The sequence below is a fragment of the Moschus berezovskii genome, chromosome X, assembly GCF_049115385.1.
Source record: "Moschus berezovskii isolate FMDL1 chromosome X, NW_MosBer_1.0, whole genome shotgun sequence".
NCBI classification, from domain to species: Eukaryota; Metazoa; Chordata; class Mammalia; order Artiodactyla; family Moschidae; genus Moschus; species Moschus berezovskii.
In genome coordinates this window covers 61829997-61849997 of record NC_142488.1, presented here as the reverse complement: position 1 = coordinate 61849997, position 20001 = coordinate 61829997, and the positions used below count along the sequence as shown (strand labels likewise).

Here is a 20001-nt window from a genome sequence, read left to right as displayed (position 1 = left end):
GGCCTGGAGAATTCTATGGACTGTATAGTTAATGGGGTCACAAAGAGTCAGACATGACCAAGCGACTTTCACTTTCCAAAGACTTCCAGGAAACTGGTGAAAAACAGATATCAATAATGGGTGAATATTACTCCATGGACCACATTTCCTAGGTTCAAACTTGGTCATTAATTATATATAAAATATCTGCTCTAGAGAATGGCCCCTTCAGTTCTCAGTTGAAGGGCTCAAAGCTGTTGCCACCTCCACTGACTAGAAACACCTGTGTGTGTGTGTGTATTCATTAGCTCAGTTGTTTCCGACTCTTCCAACCCAGTGTTTAAATCTGCGTCTCCTGCATTGTAGGGGGATTCCTTACCCCTGAGCCTTCAGTGATGCTCAAGAAACACCCTACTTACCTTATTTCTGACTCTTGTCTTTATTACAGGTTGTTGTTCTGAGCTCTTTTACAGACTTCATCCAGCTTTACCTCTTCTTGTCCCAGTTGACAAACTCTTGGCCGCATTGCATCAATTGCTCATGCCCTCTAGAACTGCTTCCATCATTGTGCCTTTTTTACACTGACAAATGTCAGCTTTAAGAAAAATCTCATTTTCACTTTCATAAATTCATATTGCTTTGTAACCCTCTAGAACATATATCTTTGGAAGATTCAGTCAGACATGTGCTGTCTTTGAATCTAGATGGCTTTACAATAGCCCAGAGCTATGCATTCTACCGGAGAAGGCAATGGCAAGCCACTCCAGTACTCTTGCCTGGAACATCCCATGGATGGAGGAACCTGGTAGGCTGCAGTCCGTGGGGTTGCTAAGGGTTGGACACGACTGAGCGACGTCACTTTCACTTTTCACTTTCACACATTGGAGAAGGAAATGGCAACCCACTCCAGTGTTCTTGTCTGGAGAATCCCAGGGATGGGGGAGCCTGGTGGGCTTCCTTCTATGGGGTCACACAGAGTTGAATACGACTGAAGTGACTTAGCAGCAGCAGCAGCAGCAGCAGCATGTATTCTACAAACTCATATGCCAAAGAGGTAGTATTCTATCAACTGACAGAAAGATGTTAAAATAGATCAATTTAAAGACCCTGCCCAGGAACTAGCTCAACATTTTGTTACACCCCACAAAATGCATTGCTAGTTAACTTGAAACTGTTTCACCTTCAATACGGATGGTTTTCATGCCAAATCATAACTTAGCTAATGGGGCAATCAACATCATTGACTTATATTACAAACACCAACAACTTGCTAGATACTAGGCTGGATTTTGGGGTTTTACAAAGAGAAATGAATCTCCGTAGTCTAGAACTTACAGGTGAATTCTAGAGGCCTGGTGGTGGTGGTTTAGTTGCTAAAGTCTTGTCTTGGCTCTTATGACCCCCTGAACTGTAGCCTTTCAGGCTCCTCTGTCCATGGGATTCTTCAGGCAAGAATACTGGAGTTGGTTGCCATTTCCTTCTCCAGGGGATCTTCCTGACCCAGGGATTGAACCTGGGTCTCCTGCATTGCAGGCAGATTCTTTACTGACTGTGCTACGAGGGAAGGCCCAGAGGCAAGGTAGCTGATACCAATGAAGACAATTATCATTGGATTTAACATATCATGTCAGTGCTACCATGGCACAATACTCTGTCAATTTCAAGAATAGGACTGAATCCTCTTGATAGTCTTAGTAGATATAGGATGTCCCTAGGAGAGATGAAGTCTTTATGGAGGGTTATCTTGAGAGGTACAAATGTGATCATGGCTCTCAGATACACTGTGAAAGAACTAAAGGTATCTGGGGTTAGAGGAGGGAGGATCTTTGTACAGGCAGCTAAGAGTAGATTAGGTAGGTTAGGTTGGAAAAATCTTCTGCAACCTTGAGTCTATGGATAATATATGAGATGGTGAAGCACACTTGAAAAAGTAGCTTTTAGAATCGTATAGTCAGATATGTGATAAAGGATCACCCAAGGAGACTTACCATCTGCTCCTTCACTGCTTTTGCTTCTTTTATTGCGGCGAACACGCCTATTTTCCTCTTCAGAGTATGACTTTTCTTTAGGGATGAAGAAATTCACAAGGGCCATCTGAAAAATAACGAGTAGATAAGTTAAATCTTGACCAAGTCAACTATTTTTGTTGTGGTTTAGTCACTAAGTCATTTCCAACTCTTTTGTGACCCATGGACTGCAGCCCACCAGGCTCCTCTGTCCATGGGATTCTCCAGGCAAGAATACTGGAGTGGGTTGCCATTTCCTTCTCCAGGGGATCTTCCCGACCCAGGATCAAATCCATGTCTCCTGCATTGGCAGGTAAATTCTTTACCACTGAGCCACCAGGGAAGCCCCCGTCAACAATAGCCAACAGAAAAAAACTGACTTTCTGTAGACAGTCTGCCCTCACTTTAAATTCATACTGTCTAAGATGAATAGATAAAGATGTGGTACATATATATATATATATATATATATGGAATGGAATATACAACAGAGAAATACTCATAAAAAAGAATGAAACATTGCCATTTGCAGAAACAAGGATGGACCTAGAGATTATCATATTAAGTGAAGTGAGACAAAGACAAAATCATATGATATTGCTAATATGTGGATTCTTAAAAACAGATACAAATGAACTTATTTACAAAGCAGAACTAGAACGACAGATATAGAAAAAAAACTTGTGGTTAAGAAAGGGGAAAGACGGGGAGGGATAAATTAGGAATCTGGGATTAACATATACTCACTACTATATATAGAGGAACGCTGGGCTGGAAGAAGCACAAGCTGGAATCAAGATTGCTGGGAGAAATATCAGTAACCTCAGATATGCAGATGACACCACCCTTATGGCAGAAAGTGAAGAGGAACTAAAAAGCCTCTTGATGAAAGTGAAAGAGGAGAGTGAAAAGGTTGGCTTGAAGCTCAACATTCAGAAAACTAAGATCATGGCATCTGGTCCCATCACTTCATGGGAAATAGATGGGGAAACAGTGGAAACAGTGTCAGACTTTATTTTTTTCGGCTCCAAAATCACTGCGGATGCTGATTGCAGCCAGGAAATTAAAAGACGATTACTCCTTGGAAGGAAAGTTATGACCAACCTAGATAGCATATTAAAAACCAGAGACATTACTTTGCCAACCAAGGTCTGTCTAGTCAAGGCTATGGTTTTTCCCGTGGTCACGTATGGATGTGAGATTTGGACTGTGAAGAAAGCTGATCGCCGAAGAATTGATGCTTTTGAACTGTGGTGCTGGAGAAGACTCTTGAGAGTCCCTTGGACTGCAAGGAGATCCAAACAGTCCATTCTAGAGGAGATCAATCCTGGGTGTTCATTGGAAGGACTGATGCTAAAGCTGAAACTGCAATACTTTGGCCACCTCATGCGACGAGTTGACTCACTGGAAAAAGACTCTGATGCTGGGAGGGATTGGGGGTGGGAGGAGATGGGGACGACAGAGGATGAGATGGCTGGATGGCATCACCGACTCAATGGACGTGACTTTGAGTGAACTCCGGGAGTTGGTGATGGACAGGGAGGCCTGGTGTGCTGTGATTCATGAGGTCGCAAGAGTCTGATACGACTGAGCGACTGAACTGAACTGAATTGATATATAGAATAGATAACAACAAGGACCTACTGTATAGCACAATGAACTATAAATATTTTGTAATAACCTGTAAGTGAAAAACCTTGAAATATATATATTCCTCTGAACTACTGTGCTGTACATCTGAAACTAACACAACATTGTAAATCAACAATACTTCAATAAAAAAAAAATTCAGAGTGTCTAAAGTCTAAGCTCACCCTCCCCTCCACTGTACAACTTCTTTCATTTTTGATACTATTATTATTTTAATAATGTAGGCATGAAATTTTGGTTAATATCTTCTGCCCCTCTGTCATCTGCCCCGAATATCTAATGGGTAATCCTTCAGTCCTCCTTGTCAGTATAGTTCTAGGGTTCAGAGATCCCAGTCATAGATTCCTAATTTCCCTCACATACTACTGATGTCTTCCCAGAACTAGACTTCAGCTTGTTACTCCTTCTTGGACCGCATTATTATACACCCATTATTTTTCCAGATTCCTATCTATGCTGAACTTTTGGTTTGTTCCCAGAATGCTGTGCATCCAATTATGATAGGATGGTATCACTTACGTTAACACTCTTCTGGGAGTTAGTAATGACAAAGTGCACAATTATTTTCTCCCTTTCTTAGTCCAGCAGAACTCCTATAGAACTTGTGGTCTATAAAATTCATTTCAGTACTTGGTCCTCTACTGTCTTATGATGATCTCTCATAATAATACAGTGTATTTCATATGTGAATGGGCCTGGTACCACTAATGATAATCACAGCTTAAATATATACCTGACTGAATTAAACCATAATTTTTCAGCATGAATGCTTATTTGTGACTAAAGAAAATGTGCTTGAGGAAAACAGTGGACCGAGTATTAGAAAATAGGATTGAAAGTGATTCCAAACCCAACTCTACCACTTATAGTTGTGTAAATTTGGGCAAGGTCCTTAAGTTTTATTTATTTTTTTTAATTTATTTTTTTTATTGGAGGCAAATTATTTTACAATATTGGTTGGTTTTGCCATACATTGACATGAATTCGCCCCGGGTTTACATAAGTTCCCCCTCCTGAACCCCCCTCCCACCTCCCTCCTCCCTTTATCCTCCCTCTGGGTCATCCCCGCATGCCAGCCCCGAGCATCCTATAACATGCATTGAACCTGAACTAGTGATTCTTTTCACATATGACAACATACGTGTTTCAATGCCATTCTCCCAAATCATCCCACCCTCACACTCTCCCATAGAGTCCCAAAGACTGTTCTATACATCTATGTCTCTTTTGCTGTCTCGTATACAGGGTTATCATTACCATCTTTCTAAATTCCATATATATGTGTTAGTATACTGTATTGGTGTTTTTCTTTATGGCTTACTTCACTCTGTATAATAGGCTCCAGTTTCATCCACCTCATTAGAACTGATTCAAATGTATTCTTTTTAATGGCTGAATAATACTCCATTGTGTATATGTACCAAAGCTTTCTTATTCATTCGTCTGCAGATGGACATCTAGGTTGCTTCCATGTCCTCGCTATTATAAACAGTGCTGCAATGAACATTGGAGTACATGTGTCTCTTTCAATTCTGGTTTCCTCGGTGTGTATGCCCAGGAGTGGGATTGCTGGATCATATGGTAGTTCTATTATCAGTTTTTTGAGGAATCTCCACACTGTTCTTCATAGTGGCTGTACTAGTTTGCATTCCCACCAACAGTGTCAGAGGGTTCCTTTCTCTCCACATCCTCTCCAGCACTTATTGCATGTAGACTTTTGGATAGCAGTCATTCTGACTGGTGTGAAATGGTATCTCATTGTGGTTTTGATTTCATTTCTCTGATTATGAGGGATGTTGAGCATTTTTCCATGTGTTTGTTAGCCATCTTTATGTCTTCTTTGGAGAAATGTCTGTTTAGTTCTTTGGCCCATTTTTTGATTGGGTCATTTATTTTTCTAGAATTGAACTGCAGGAGCTGCTTGTATATTTTGGAGATTAATCCTTTATCAGTTGCTTCATTTGCTATTATTTTCTCCCATTCTGAAGGCTGTCTTTTCACCTTGCTTATAGTTTCCTTTGCTGTGCAGAAGCTTTTGATTTTAATTAGGTCCCATTTGTTTAGTTTTGCTTTTATTTCCAATATTCTGGGAGGTGGGCCATGGAGGATCCTGCTGTGATTTATGTCGGAGAGTGTTTTGCCTACGTTCTCCTCTAGGAGTTTGATAGTTTCTGGTCTTACATTTAGCTCTCTAATCCATTTTGAGTTTATTTTTGTGTATGGTGTTAGGAAGTGTTCTAGTTTCATTCTTTTACAGGTGGCTGACCAGTTTTCCCAGCACCACTTGTTAAAGAGACTGTCTTTTCTCCATTTTATATTCTTGCCTCCTTTGTCAAAGATGAGATGTCCATAGGTGCGTGGATTTATCTCTGGGGTTTCTATTTTGTTCCATTGATCTATATTTCTGTCTTTATGCCAGTACCATACTGTCTTGATGATTGTGGCTTTGTAGTAGAGCCTGAAGTTCGGCAGGTTAATTCCCCCAGTTCCACTTTTCTTCCTAAAGATTGCTTTGGCTATTCGAGGTTTTTTGTATTTCCATACAAATTGTGAGATTATTTGTTCTAGTTCTGTGAAAAATATCGTTGGTAGCTTGATAGGGATTGCATTGAATGTATAAATTACTTTGGGTAGTATACTCATTTTTACAATATTTATTCTTCCAATCCATGAACATGGTATATTTCTCCATCTATTAGTGTCCTCTTTGATTGCTTTCAGTAGTGTTTTATAGTTTTCTATGTACAAGTCTTTTGTTTCCTTAGGTAGATATATTCCTAAGTATTTAATTCTTTTTGTTGCAACAGTGAATGGAATAGTTTCCTTAATTTCTCTTTCTATTTTCTCATTATTAGTGTATAGGAATGCAAGGGATTTCTGTGTGTTGATTTTATATCCTGCAACATTACTGTAATCATTGATTAGCTCTAGTAGTTTTCTGGTAGAGTCTCTAGGGTTTTCTGTGTAGAGGATCATGTCATCAGCGAACAGTGAATGTTTTACTTCTTCTTTTCCAATTTGGATTCCTTTTATGTCTTTTTCTGCTCTGATTGCTGGGGCCAAAACTTCCAGAACTATGTTGAATAGTAGTGGTGAGAGTGGGCACCCTTGTCTTGTTCCTGACTTTAGGGGAAATGTTTTCAGTTTTTCACCATTGAGGATAATGTTTGCTGTGGGTTTGTCATATATAGCTTTTATTATGTTGAGGTATGTCCCTTCTATCCCCACTTTCTGGAGGGTTTTTATCATAAATGGATGTTGAATTTTGTCGAAGGCTTTCTCTGCATCTATTGAGATAATCATATGATTTTTATTTTTCAGTTTGTTAATGTGGTGTATTATGTTGATTGTTTTGCGGATATTGAAGAATCCTTGCATTCCTGGGATAAAGCCCACTTGGTCATGATGTATGATCTTCTTAATATGTTGTTGGATTCTGATTGCTAGAATTTTGTTAAGGATTTTTGCATCTATGTTCATCAGTGATATTGGCCTGTAGTTTTCTTTTTTTGTGGGGTCTTTACCAGGTTTTGGGATTAGGGTGATTGTGGCCTCATTGAATGAGTTTGGAAGTTTCCCTTCCTCAGCAATTTTCTGGAAGAGTTTGAGTAGAATAGGTGTTAGCTCTTCTCTAAATTTTTGGTAGAATTCAGCTCTGAAGCCGTCTGGACCTGGGCTTTTGTTTGCTGGAAGATTCTTGATTACAGCCTCTAGTTCCGTGCTTGTGATGGGTCTGTTCAGATTTTCTATTTCTTCCTGGTTCAGTTTTGGAAAGTTGTACTTTTTTAGGAATTTGTCCATTTCTTTCAGGTTATTCATTTTATTGCCATATAATTGCTGATAGTATTCTCTAATAATCCTTTGTATTTCTGGTCCTTAAGTTTTAATTTCCTCATTTATAAATAGGGACAATAATTGTACTTGGTTCATTAAGAAGTTATTATGTTAGCAAGTACACAGCATGTAATATGCATTTAATAAATGAGAGATATTATTACAATTGAAATTAATATTAAAATAGACTTGTTAGATAGTTTAGAGGCTAAAAGGAAGAAATGAATCTATATTGTCATCCTAGTGTTGGTTCAATTCCAGAATATCCTCATGTCTGCTGCACCTTTGATTAATTGGAAAAAAGATGGGTAGAACTCAAGAAAGCCTTAACATTCTACACAAACTTTCTTCAAAAGCATATGATTTACTGTTTACATAGAAAAACTGCAGCCAATAGCCTTAATATACAAGGTTAGCGTTTTGCAGAATATATACATGTATTAAATACATAATTGATAAATGAATGTACAGGCAATCTCCAACTTGCCTTAGGGTTTGTTTTAAAATATTTAGGTTGAATCATATGAAATTGCCATTTTTGTATGTCAAAAATGGTTAAATATCAGCAATTTCACATAGTTAACTGAGCAGTGTTTTTGTTACTTCTTTCTTGTTGTTCAGTCACTAAGTTGTGTCCAGCTCTTTGCAACTCCATGAACTGCAACACACCAGGCTTCCCTGTGCCTCACTATCTCCTGGAGTTTCCTCAAACTCACGTCCATTGAGTCAGTGATGCCATCCAATCATCTCATCCTCTATTGCTCCCTTCTCACTTGTCTGGAATATAAAATGCATTTTCTTGTAGAATCAACATAATAAAGTCTGGCTAGGTTTTCAGACAAAGCCCATATAAAGTTACTTAACCCACAACATAAATCAGTTCAGTTCAGTTCAGTTCAGTAGCTCAGTTGTGTCTGACTCTTTGTGACCCCATGGACTGCAGCACGCCATGCCTCATTGTCCATCACCAACTCCCCAGAGTTTACTCAAACTCATGTCCATTGAGTCAGTGATGCCAACATAAATAACTTATCACAATAATAATGATATAATCCCAAACTGCTATTTATACTAAAATCTCAATTACTTTAGTGTAGAACAAGTAATTCTAGATAGAAGAGTGTTCTTAATAACTTTGAGTGCTGAAACTCCAACTATTTTGACTAGAAATTAGACTACAATATGATTTAACTCAGTGTTTACTGAATATGTAGAAAACTATTTGCCTGTACATTATATGGCACTAGCCCACAATGGTTTTAACTGTTTTTTTTTTTTTTTTAAGTTACAGTTACATTACAGAATGATACATGCTTTGTTAAGTAAAGAGAATCATAAAGTTCTCTGGGAGCAAGAGGAAAAGTATCGCTTCTTGCAGGAGGTGCTACTTCTATGAATCCTGTAGGATGTTGAGAATTTAGTGAGGAATGGGAAAATGAAAAGGAATTCCAGGCAAAAGGACCACTGTGGTTCAAGGTTCAGAGGAAAGAGAGAGAGAAAAGCTATTTTTGGAAATAAAAGTAGCTTAAAATAAGAGGTAGGAGGTGGTAAGGAATGGTAAGGAATGAGACAAGATACTAAACAAAGACCAGACCATGTTAAGGAATTAAAATTTTATCCTATAAAAGGGAGATCCTTGGAAGAATTTTTCCTTTTGAAAATTTTGTACTTTTATGAAAGTTTTAGCTATAATTTATATACAGTTAAGGGGCTTCCAGGGTGGGGCTGGTGGTAAAGAATCTGCCTGCCAACGCAGGAGACCAAGAGATGTGGGTTCAATCCCTGGGTTGGGAATACCGTCTAGAGAAGGAAATCGCAGCACACTCCAGTATTCTTGCCTGAAAAATTCCATGGACAGAGGAGCCTGGCGGGCTACAGTCCATGGGGCCTCAGAGTCAGACATGATTGAATGACTGAGCACACAAACAATAAAGTGCACGTATTTTAAACATACAATCTGAAAAATAAACACATTTGTAACCACCACTGAAATCAAGATATGGAACATTTCCATCACCCCAGAATTTCCCCTTGTGTCCCTTCCAATCATTCTTCATTGCTACCCCAAACCCAGGAACCACTGCTCTGATTCTATCACCATACCTTAGTTTTTCCCATTCTAGAAGTTTATATAAATGGAATCATGCAACATGATTATATGATTTTGTGTTGTTACTTTCCCTCAGCACAATGTCTGAGACTCATCCATATTATTGAATATTGGTAGTTCATTCCTTTTTCTTCCTGAGTAGTATTTAATTGTATGGATATACTATAGCTTTTTAACGCATCTGCCTTTTGAGGGACATTTTGGTTATCTCCAGTATGGGGCTATTATGAATAAAGCTGGTATGAGTATGAGTCTTTGTAGGGACATACGTTTTCATTTTTCTTGGGTCAACACCTACGGGTGGAACCTTAGGGATATATGGTAAGTATATACTGTAAGGAACTATCAAACTATTTTCCAGCAACTGGACCATTATATTAATATATTCCGACTGGCAATGTATGAGAGTTCCCGTGTTCTGCATCTTCACTACGTTTGATATTGTCAATTTTTAATTGTAGCCATGCTTGTGGATGCAAAGGAATTTTTCACTGTGGTTAGGTTTTGAATTCTTAACTTCTTATTAATGCTTTTTTTGGTCTCTTACCTTGCTGTCAACTATCAGATTTCACTTCACCTAGTTGTAACATCTTTTCCAGTCTCTTCAAATTTGCTGCATATAATCTTCTATAGGCTTGTCACCTCATTAAAACTAATTAAAAGCATGTACAAACAGAGTAAACAGGCAGGCAGTGTGTTTTTGAATGGTTTTTGCAATAAGTAAGATGCATATTCTCTGGTGGCTTACAAGTCATTTGTTTACTGCTTACTTCTGGTTGTGGTCTGGATAAGTGAATCTGTCAGAGAACTGAGTTTTACATAGGTATGTTATTACGGTATAATGCTATTTCTAGGGGAAAGGGATTTTGAGGGACAAATGGAGAACCTCCCCACCATCACCAGCCAGAATTCTAGAATTTTCTTTATACTCTTTGTGTTCCCTCATATTTTCAGCTCCTGTGAGGATTCTTGCAGGGTGTTCATCAGCTTCTTATGTCCTGATGGCAGCAGTGGGAGAATGTGCTCACATATTAATTGTTTCAAAGGGTCTGATGGGAGCCTGTGAAAACTGAGGCTCCCAGAGAAGGAGAGCTGAGGAAGAAACCAACTCCTACAGATAGCAGAAGCAACTCCAGTTTCCACGGGTAGTAGGAGTAGCTTAAAGTCCCTTCAGAGAGGCTGTTGGTGAGTATGGGACATTTAAAAGTCAAGTGTTCATTGCACGGGGACTGCCTGTATATGAAAATGATTTGAACAGAACATAGTTTCTATTTTCTCAATGAAAGCAACACAGAACAATGGTTAGACTGAAAGAAGATTCTTATTCACAGTGACCTTATTTGAGTCTCAATTGGAGGCAGGAGGGAAAACTAACCTCTGTGTAGTATAATGGTAAAGACAAAATCAGTGGCTTCTCAGACAAAATCTAGAATTCTAGCTTGAGTTTTGCATTCATTAGGATGGTCTCCAGAGGCAAGTTGTAGAATATGAACAAAACAGCCTTCTCTCTTCAAATATTTCTTTACTGTTGCACAAAGGAGGAGGCATCAGGAATGTTGGCCACAGCCAGGCAATTTGTTCAAGGGGACAAAAAAATCTAATCTTTACACTTTATTAACTGATTACAACCTTGTTTCCTATGGTAAAATTACATGTTAAACAGCACCTGCAGATGACAGGGATCTCAGCTGGAAACAATTCGTTAATGCTGAGACATGAGGGATAAATTCATTATTGCTAGTGACTCTCTCCTGAAGAAGGCAATGGCAACCCACTCCAGTACTCTTGCCTGGAAAATCCCATGGACAGAGGAGCCTGGTGGGCTGCAGTCCATGGGGTCGCTAAGAGTCGGACACGACTGAGCGACTTCATTTTCACGCACTGGAGAAGGAAATGGCAACTCACTCCAGTGTTCTTGCCTGGAGAATCCCAGGGACGGGGGAGCCTGGTGGGCTTCCGTCTATGGGGTCACACAGAGTCAGACACGACTGAAGTGACTTAGCAGCAGCAGCAGCAGCAATAAGTATCTCTCTGTCAAAAGAATAATAGAACTATCAGTAACCCATTCTATAAAGCCAGCATTTTATTTGACATGAATGAGACCACATTTCTTAAGATCAACCATGGTAAGGTAGACTAGGGACACGTTATACTACTGGCAGTTAGCAAATCAAATGGATCTTAAGAGTGAGAGATTCTATAGGTGAGTGGCTTTCAAACTTTGGTGTGCATCAGAATCTCCAGGCATGAGTATTAAAATATAGAATTCTGGGCCTTCCCCTTCCCAAAGATAGACTAAGTTGAAGTGAGACATAAGAATCTGACTTTTCAACTTGCTCACTATGGGATTCTGATGTAGATAGTTGTGGAACCAAATTTTGAGAAACTTCTACTGTATATTATTCATTTCTCAACTGGTTCATTATCTGGGGACTAAACAACGAAGTCCTGTCTTGCTACTGGTAATATAGGGGTCTCACATAGATAGTGTTTTAGGCCTTTTATTCTGTCATTTCTAGAGTTAATTTGTTTATAGAAATTGGTACTTCATCTCTCTCAAGAGGAGGCAGCCCCTACCAAGCCCTCTAAAATCAGAAATTCAACTACTTTTAAAAGGATTTCTCTTTCAATGTTCTTGAATAAATCTATTTTTCTATTGCAACCATTGCCATCACTCATCAGCAATCAGCTGGGACCATCAAATGAAATAAAAAAATTTAAACCCTGGGGTATTTAACAAAATCTTCAAGTGATTCCACATAGCAATATGTGAGCATCCCAGTACCAATGAGTCAAGTAGGATTGCTCAAACTAGTTTGATGTGTATGTCATGGATATAAAAATGAAGATAGAAGCTGGCATTGAATATACTCTCAATCTTATGAGAGCCCTTAACTCAAGATGCTTTGACTTTTGACAAAAGGTCTGGAGAGAGTCACTCAGGATGTTGCTATATGCTGAACAAACACTGATTATTTACCACATGGAGGGCACTGAACCGGACACTATCTTTAACATACATGAATCAACATCCAAATATCATCCTTTGCTTTGTCGTGCATGATAGTACTACATAACAGGAAGTACTAAGGTTTTAAAAGCAGTGTGACAAGAAGGAAAATGCAGTATGTGCTGTTGCTGAATGGAGTGTGCTGCCTTCTGAGAGAGAAGAAACAAGGACATTCAACACTGATCACAGCATCCCATGGGAGCTGCCACTAGCAGGGTCAGGGTAGAGGTAGCAGCCATCAGTCCAAATGTCAAAGGAAATTGGCACCCTAGACATCTCTGATGTGAATGCTGGGGACTATCCACTTTTTAAAAAAATATATCTGATGATGACTGAAATTATGTAGTAAATTAAACATGGAAATTAAAGAGAACCAAAATTTTTCACATAGAGCTAAAAGCAGTTACTGAATTCTTCTCTCTAGGTAGTTTGACTTAAAAATCACTGCCCCATAATGCAAGTGACCACAAAGTAGAAAGCAAAATAAAAAGAATAGTATCTTTATTTGAGGAGATTACCATAGTGTGGCATTGGCAAGAAATTATGCTACAGACCAGTTCAATGTCTGGCTTTTCATACCTCCTATTTTGGGGCTCTAGAGATCATTTAAGACATCAAATAATGCCAATGATTTTTAATATGAAAATTTCTTCTCTTCTATTGGTAGTAAACTCCTCAAAGTTTACTTGTAAGTTTTGAACCTGTGTGGTCTTGTCCTCTGGTTAAAGGGAAATCTGTCTAAGATGTACATTACAGGGAAAGGTGAGTTATTTTAAACACACATCTACTAACACAATGGGGGAAATGGATTTCTCCTCTGATCATCTGTTTCCTAGGTTTGGCCCTATTCCTAACATCCAGAACAGAACTGAAGAACAATTATGGAATTGATTCTCATCAATGGACAATGTAAGTTGTCTGTAGCTTTTTATGACTTTGAAATTCATACCTGCCAAAGATGGCACATTTACCTTGCTGAACTATTTTACTGTTGGAGTCATGTTTAATGTGAAATGGCAGGAGAGGTCCACCCCTACTGAGATTCTGGAAGTCAGCTGGTCTATGAGCATTAAAACAATGCTCACAGCTGACATGTACAGAGAGGCAATTACAGAAGAATACCCAAGCATCTTCAGTATGGTGAGCTTTATGGCATAACCATAAGCAGAAGGGGAATAAGAAATACTCTGAAGGATGCACTGAAGCATAGTTTCAAATAACATGACATAGTTGTGGGCTGCTTGGGAAAATAGCAACCGTGACCAGCTTGGAATGCAATAGTACAGAATTTGGAAACTTTCTGAGCAAAGGCTCTTTTTTAACTGACCACAAGTTGAACACAGAAATGCAGACACTGACAGGCTCTACAAATAGCAGTTGAAGCCACAAATCAAAAAGCAGTGTGTGTGTGTGTCATATAGAAAGAAAAGACTTTTGGTTGAAGATTTGCCTTTGATCCCTAGAAGTGTGGGTGAAGTTGGTAGTGACACCTTTGAATAAAAAGAAGGGCAGCAAAATATGTTAGATGTCACTGCCCTCTCTTGGGAGAATCTGCTTATGTAATAATTTCTCATACCCTAAAGTGAAAGACGCTTTGACACTATGATAAGCAGAAAAAGACACTTTGATAAGCAGAAAAACATATACTTCTTGTAATACCTGGAAATCACTTAAGGCTACTATCTGTGAATAGAATCAGTTTATATATCAGAATGTACCTGTAGAACTTATAAGTGCCAGGATAAAACCATCTCAGCCAATACTGAACTTGGTATTCAAAAAATATTAGCTTAAATACATTCTCTTAATTATGAATTCTTAAGTGATTTTTGAAAATTTTATAATAATGTTGCAGTTTATCTTTACAAAGCTGGACTAATAAAGGTTAGAGGGGCATTATGACCAAAAGGAGATTGCCTATGCAAGTTTAAATGAGGATTTCTTTCCTTGTCCAAAATTTCACTATGAAATCCCTTCTGGTTCCCAGTGGAGACCTAAACCTCATAAACTACCTCTAGATCACGTAGTCTATGACATTCAAGGTCAAGAAAGGTAGCTAGTGAAAAGAGAGTTGCAACAGTCTGAACTTGAAGGGGAGGGGAATAGGACTTAGGTAAGAAGCAAATTATGAAACAGATCCATTCAAAACATTGTAGAAAAATGAAGCAGTGAGAAGGATTTTAAGAAAAGATGAGTCATGAAAATGAAAGTGTTAGTTGCTCAATTGTGCAACCCCATGGACTGTAGCCCACCAGGCTCCTCTGTCCACGAGATTATCCAGGCAAAAATACTACAGTTGAGTTGCTATTCCCTTCATACCCACGGGGATGGGTGGATACCAATGATATGAACATAGATATGTGGCCGGTGGGGCTTCCCTGGTGGCTCAGACAGTAAAGAATCCACCTGTAATGTGGAAGACCTGGGTTCAATCCCTGGTTTGAGAAGATTCCCTGGAGGAGGGCACGGCAACCCACTCTAGTATTCTTGCCTGGAGAATCCCCATGGAGAGAGGAGCCTTGTGGGCTACAGTTTGTGAGGTTGCAAAGAGTTGGACACAACTGAGTGACTAAGCACACACCCACATGTGTGTGGACCATCAATCTAGGACTGGCTCAGAGAAATGTGAGTATAGAAAGTTAATCTCAAAGGGAAACGTCAGGCAGGATACGGTGTACGTACTGCAAAATTGAATTCAGTACAAGTATCTTAGGAGCAGGGAGGTAATCATGGTGATAAAATGAGCAGAGAATCAAATTGCAATAAATGCCTGTGAAGCACAAACCTGAGTATTGAGGGGAAAAGGAAAGGACTGGAACACAAATCCAGAACTTTAACACTTACATTACAATCATAAAGAGCAGAAAAGGACTGGTAATAAAGCTGCAAGTCCAGGAAGACTGTTGCACTGTGAGATTAATCGAATATTGCAATTTTGTCCTTAGATAACTTGTCATTTTAGTGTCTCTTTTATCTAAGTGTGCCCAGAGCCTCACTTGAAGTAAATACAGAACAACTGGTCATGAGACATAACGGCAGACCAATACTGTTTCAGTAGCTATAGAACAGAGAAAAAACAATTTTTTAAAAACATGGCTGTTGATTAGGAGTCACCATTAGGGAGTTTCTATGGAATTCCTGACTCTTGCTTACGACCAGGACAGTGAGTTAAGGAAGTTTCATGCTGAGTATTGTCTCATAAATCTTTTCTTTAACATTTCAACAGAGCTACCCAGGCAAACCTAGGTCTCCCGCATTGGAAGCCGACGCTTTAAACTCTGAGCCACCAGGGAAGCCCCCCAAAAAATTAAGATAAAATAAAAACAAGTGAAATGAAGTAGAGCAAAATATTCATTAAAGTCAGTTCTATGCATATCCATTGTTTGATTGTTAGTTTAGGAACTAAAGTCATCTTTCCATGGAGCAATGGAGAATTACATTTCTTTGTTTTCTACTGATCTCTTTCACCGAGCTTTAACCCCAATGAATTCTCTACTTTCTATTAATGAGTAAACAATATAGGTTTTCCCAATTTATAACTAATTGCTCCTAGTTACAAGTATCCCTTACAAATCCCTAAAAGATTATAAAGTTTAAAATTTGACAAGCATATGGACATCTGGATCAAGGTGGCTGACTGACTAAACAATTTTAGCTCCTCTTTTTCCCAAGATTCTTTATTAAGTAAGTTCTTTAAAAAAAGATTTAATGGAAAGACTAACAGAGGAAATTAGCAGTAAAGAGATTGCAGTATGTTTCTGAAAGAAAGTGGATAGGGTGCTGACTGGTAAAGAAGGGCTGAGAAAGAAACAGAGAGCTTACAGCCTGGAGGGTGCTGGTCTGCTCGAGTAGGACCCCAGAGAAGTTTGAAACTTGGAAATGCCAAGTAAGGGAGAGGGTGAGAATAGAATGTGAAAAATTCACTGAAAGCCTGTGTATTGACTAAAGCTCCAGAGTATAGACATCCTAGTATTCAGGCATTTATTCTCAATGCCCAAACAAACAAACAACCCAGAATATTATCCTCTAAAGAGACTGTAATCTAAGAACAATCTGAAGTTACCTACTATGGGCATTGGTGCCCCAGAGCAAAGATATCCACATTCTGGGATTTAGAGGTCCCCCACAGCATAATGGCTCTTTACACATGGGTGGGACTTACAGGCCTTACATTTGGGGTATCCAGCCACTTTTCCGGAGGAGGTAATGGCAACCCATGCCAGTACTCTTGCCTGGAAAATCCCATGGACAGAGGAGCCTGGTAGGCTGCAGCCCACGGGGTCGCAAAGAGTCGGACACGACTGAGCGACTTCACTTTCACTTTTCACTTTCATGCATTGGAGACGGAAATGGCAACCCACTCCAGTGTTCTTGCCTGGAGAATCCCAGGGACAGCGGAGCCTGGTGGGCTGCCGTCTATGGGGTCGTACAGAGTTGGACACAACTGAAGTGAGGCAGCAGCAGCAGCAGCCACTTTTCTCAACCTCTATATACACTGTTTCAGAACATCAAAGACAAAAAAAGATCCTGAAAACTCTCAGAGATGAAAAACATTAATAGTTAAAAGAAGAAGAATTAGAATAGATTGGTTAACTCATCAGCAACATTAGGTGATAGAGCAAACAATGGAGAGATGCCGTCAGAGTTCTTAGGAAAACTTATTTTGAACCTGCTGTTTTATTTTTAGCTAAATATAAATTAAGTTTGATGGTAAAAAAAAAAAAATTCCAGATTGCAAAGATTCAGATTTCACCTCTCACCCCTATCTTAGGAAGTTCCTTAGGAATATACTCTGGCAAAATGATAAAGAGATACGAGTAAAGAAAGAGAGACATGCGGGATTCTGTAAAGGGTGAACATAAAACTAGACAAAAATAAGTCCAAGGATGATAGCTACACAACAGGTCTAAGGGGCATTCAGTCAGAATGGAAGGAAGGAGGGTTCCAGGAGGGAAGAATACTAAAAATAAGAGAAGGGTGCTCAAGATTCTACTCACCTTTAAGGAATTAGAGAAACTGTGGATAGTGCAGATAAAATGAGGAAAAAATACAGGCAATTAGAAAATCCAGAAAAAAAAAAACATACAGACTAGGAAATGTTAAATCTCTCATAACCCTTGACAAAACAGAGGAAATTTTTAAATAGCCACAAGAGTATAAACACTGAATAATGATTTTTCACTTTCACAAATAACCAATTACAGAAGCATAGGCTAACTTAATTATAGAGATACTCAATTATAGATAAAGAACAAAACATAAATGTGATGCCTCTTGTCAATGTGAAAAGTAAAAGTACAAATGACAAGAGTTAGTAGGTAGAAGAGATGAGAGACAAAGGGAAGAACTAGTGGCTTCATCTGACAAATAAGAGTTATGAGATACTGCCCAGTTTATGGAAGAAGAAATAAAGGTCTAAGTATACTTCTCTAATAAACAGAGAGACTAAAAGGCATGATAACCACATTAGGATGAGAGGTTGAATAATTGAGGTAAAGAGTCATCACAGTAGAAAATTAATAAAGTCTAAAAGAGATAAATCAAGTAATAGCAGTATCTTTGGAAGCAATCACAGAAGAACTAGAGAAACAGTTAATAGAGTTAAAAGCAGTTAAAAGTAATAATCTCAGAGGATTAGAACTGGGAGTCGTGAGGGTTAGAACCATGAAATGTTGTTTACATTATAAACCTTTATGTACATAGTTCATATTTTTAAAAACCACATGCATATACTACTTGGCTACTCCAAAACAAACTAGGAACTTTGAAACAGGAATCTTTTGCCCCTACTAAACTCAAACCAGCCTCCAACAATCCTCACCTGAAAAAGAATGCTGGCACAGGGCCATCTAAGCATAGCTCCTGTCTCTCATTCCAACTGTCTCTTTCCTCTAATTCCTGCCCCAAAGCCTATGTCTTTTCTCTTAACACGAACTATGGATTAATTTACAACCATCTTTACCCTCAACCATGAAGATTACTTGTAATGGTTGAACATGGATATAATAATTGTACATATTTAAGGGTGCAAGTTTTCTGTGATTATGATTTCAGTGTGTCTGTATGAACAGTATGAAAAGGCAAAATGAGAGAAGACTGAATGAGGAACTCCCCAGGTCGGTAGGTGCCCCTTATGCTACTGGAGATCAGTGGAAAAATAAATCCAGAAAGAATGAAGGGATGGAGCCAAAGCAAAAACAATACCGAGTTGTGAATGTGACTGGTGATAGAAGCAAGGTCCGATGCTGTAAAGAGCAATATTGCATAGGAACCTGGAATGTTAGGTCCATGAATCAAGGCAAATTGGAAGTGGTCAAACAGTAGATGGCAAGAGTGAACGTTGACATTCTAGGAATCAGTGAACTAAAATGGACTGGAATGGGTGAATTTAACTCAGATGATCATTATATCTACGACTGTGGGCAGGAATCCCTTAGAAGAAATGGAGTAGCCATCATGGTCAACAAAAGAGTCCGAAATGCAGTACTTGGATGCAATCTCAAAAACAACAGAATGATCTTTGTTCGTTTCCAAGGCAAACCATTCAATATTACAATAATCCAAGCCTATGCCCCAACCAGTAACGCTGAAGAAGCGAAAGCTGAACAGTTCTATGAAGACCTACAAGACCTTTTACACCTAACACCCAAAAAAGATGTCCTTTTCATTATAGGGGACTGGAATGCAAAAGTAGGAAGTCAAGAAACACCTGGAGTAACAGGCAAATTTGGCCTTGGAGTACAGAGTAAAGCAGGGCAAAGGCTAATAGAGTTTTGCCAAGAGAATGCACTGGTCATAGCAAACACCCACTTTCAACAACACAAGAGAAGACTCTACATATGGACATCACCAGATGGTCAACACCGAAATCAGATTGATTATATTCTTCGCAGCCAAAGATGGAGAAGCTCTATACAGTTAGCAAAAACAAGACCAGGAGCTGACTGTGGCTCAGATCATGAACTCCTTATTGCCAAATTCAGACTTAAATTGAAGAAAGTAGGGAACACCACTAGACCATTCAGGTATGACCTAAATCAAATCCCTTATGATTATACAGTGGAAGTGAGAAACAGATTTAAGGGACTAGATCTGATAGACAGAGTGCCTGATGAACTATGGAGGGAGGTTCATGACATTGTACAGGAGACAGGAACCAAGACCATCCCCATGGAAAAGAAATGCAAAAAAGCAAAATGGCTGTCTGGGGAGGTCTTACAAATACCTGTGAAAAGAAGAGAAGCGAAAAGCAAAGGAGAAAAGGAAAGATATAAGCATCTGAATGCAGAGTTCCAAAGAATAACAAGGAAAAGAAAGCCTTCCCCAGTGATCAATGCAAAGAAATAGAGGAAAACAACAGAATAGGAAAGACTAGAGATCTCTTCAAGACAATTAGAGATAACAAGGGAACA

At 38.9% G+C, this 20001-nt stretch overlaps 1 protein-coding gene across 2 annotated transcripts in view; it reads right to left on the bottom strand.

The window, feature by feature from the left end:
• The window catches only part of EDA (ectodysplasin A), a 413746-nt gene that overhangs the window by 126705 nt on the left and 267040 nt on the right, over nucleotides 1-20001 (bottom strand). For both annotated transcript variants that reach the window (XM_055438357.2, XM_055438358.2), the window contains exon 2: nucleotides 1968-2073. In XM_055438357.2, coding sequence (XP_055294332.1) covers nucleotides 1968-2073 — 106 coding nt within the window. The remainder of the gene's footprint in view (nucleotides 1-1967; nucleotides 2074-20001) is intronic.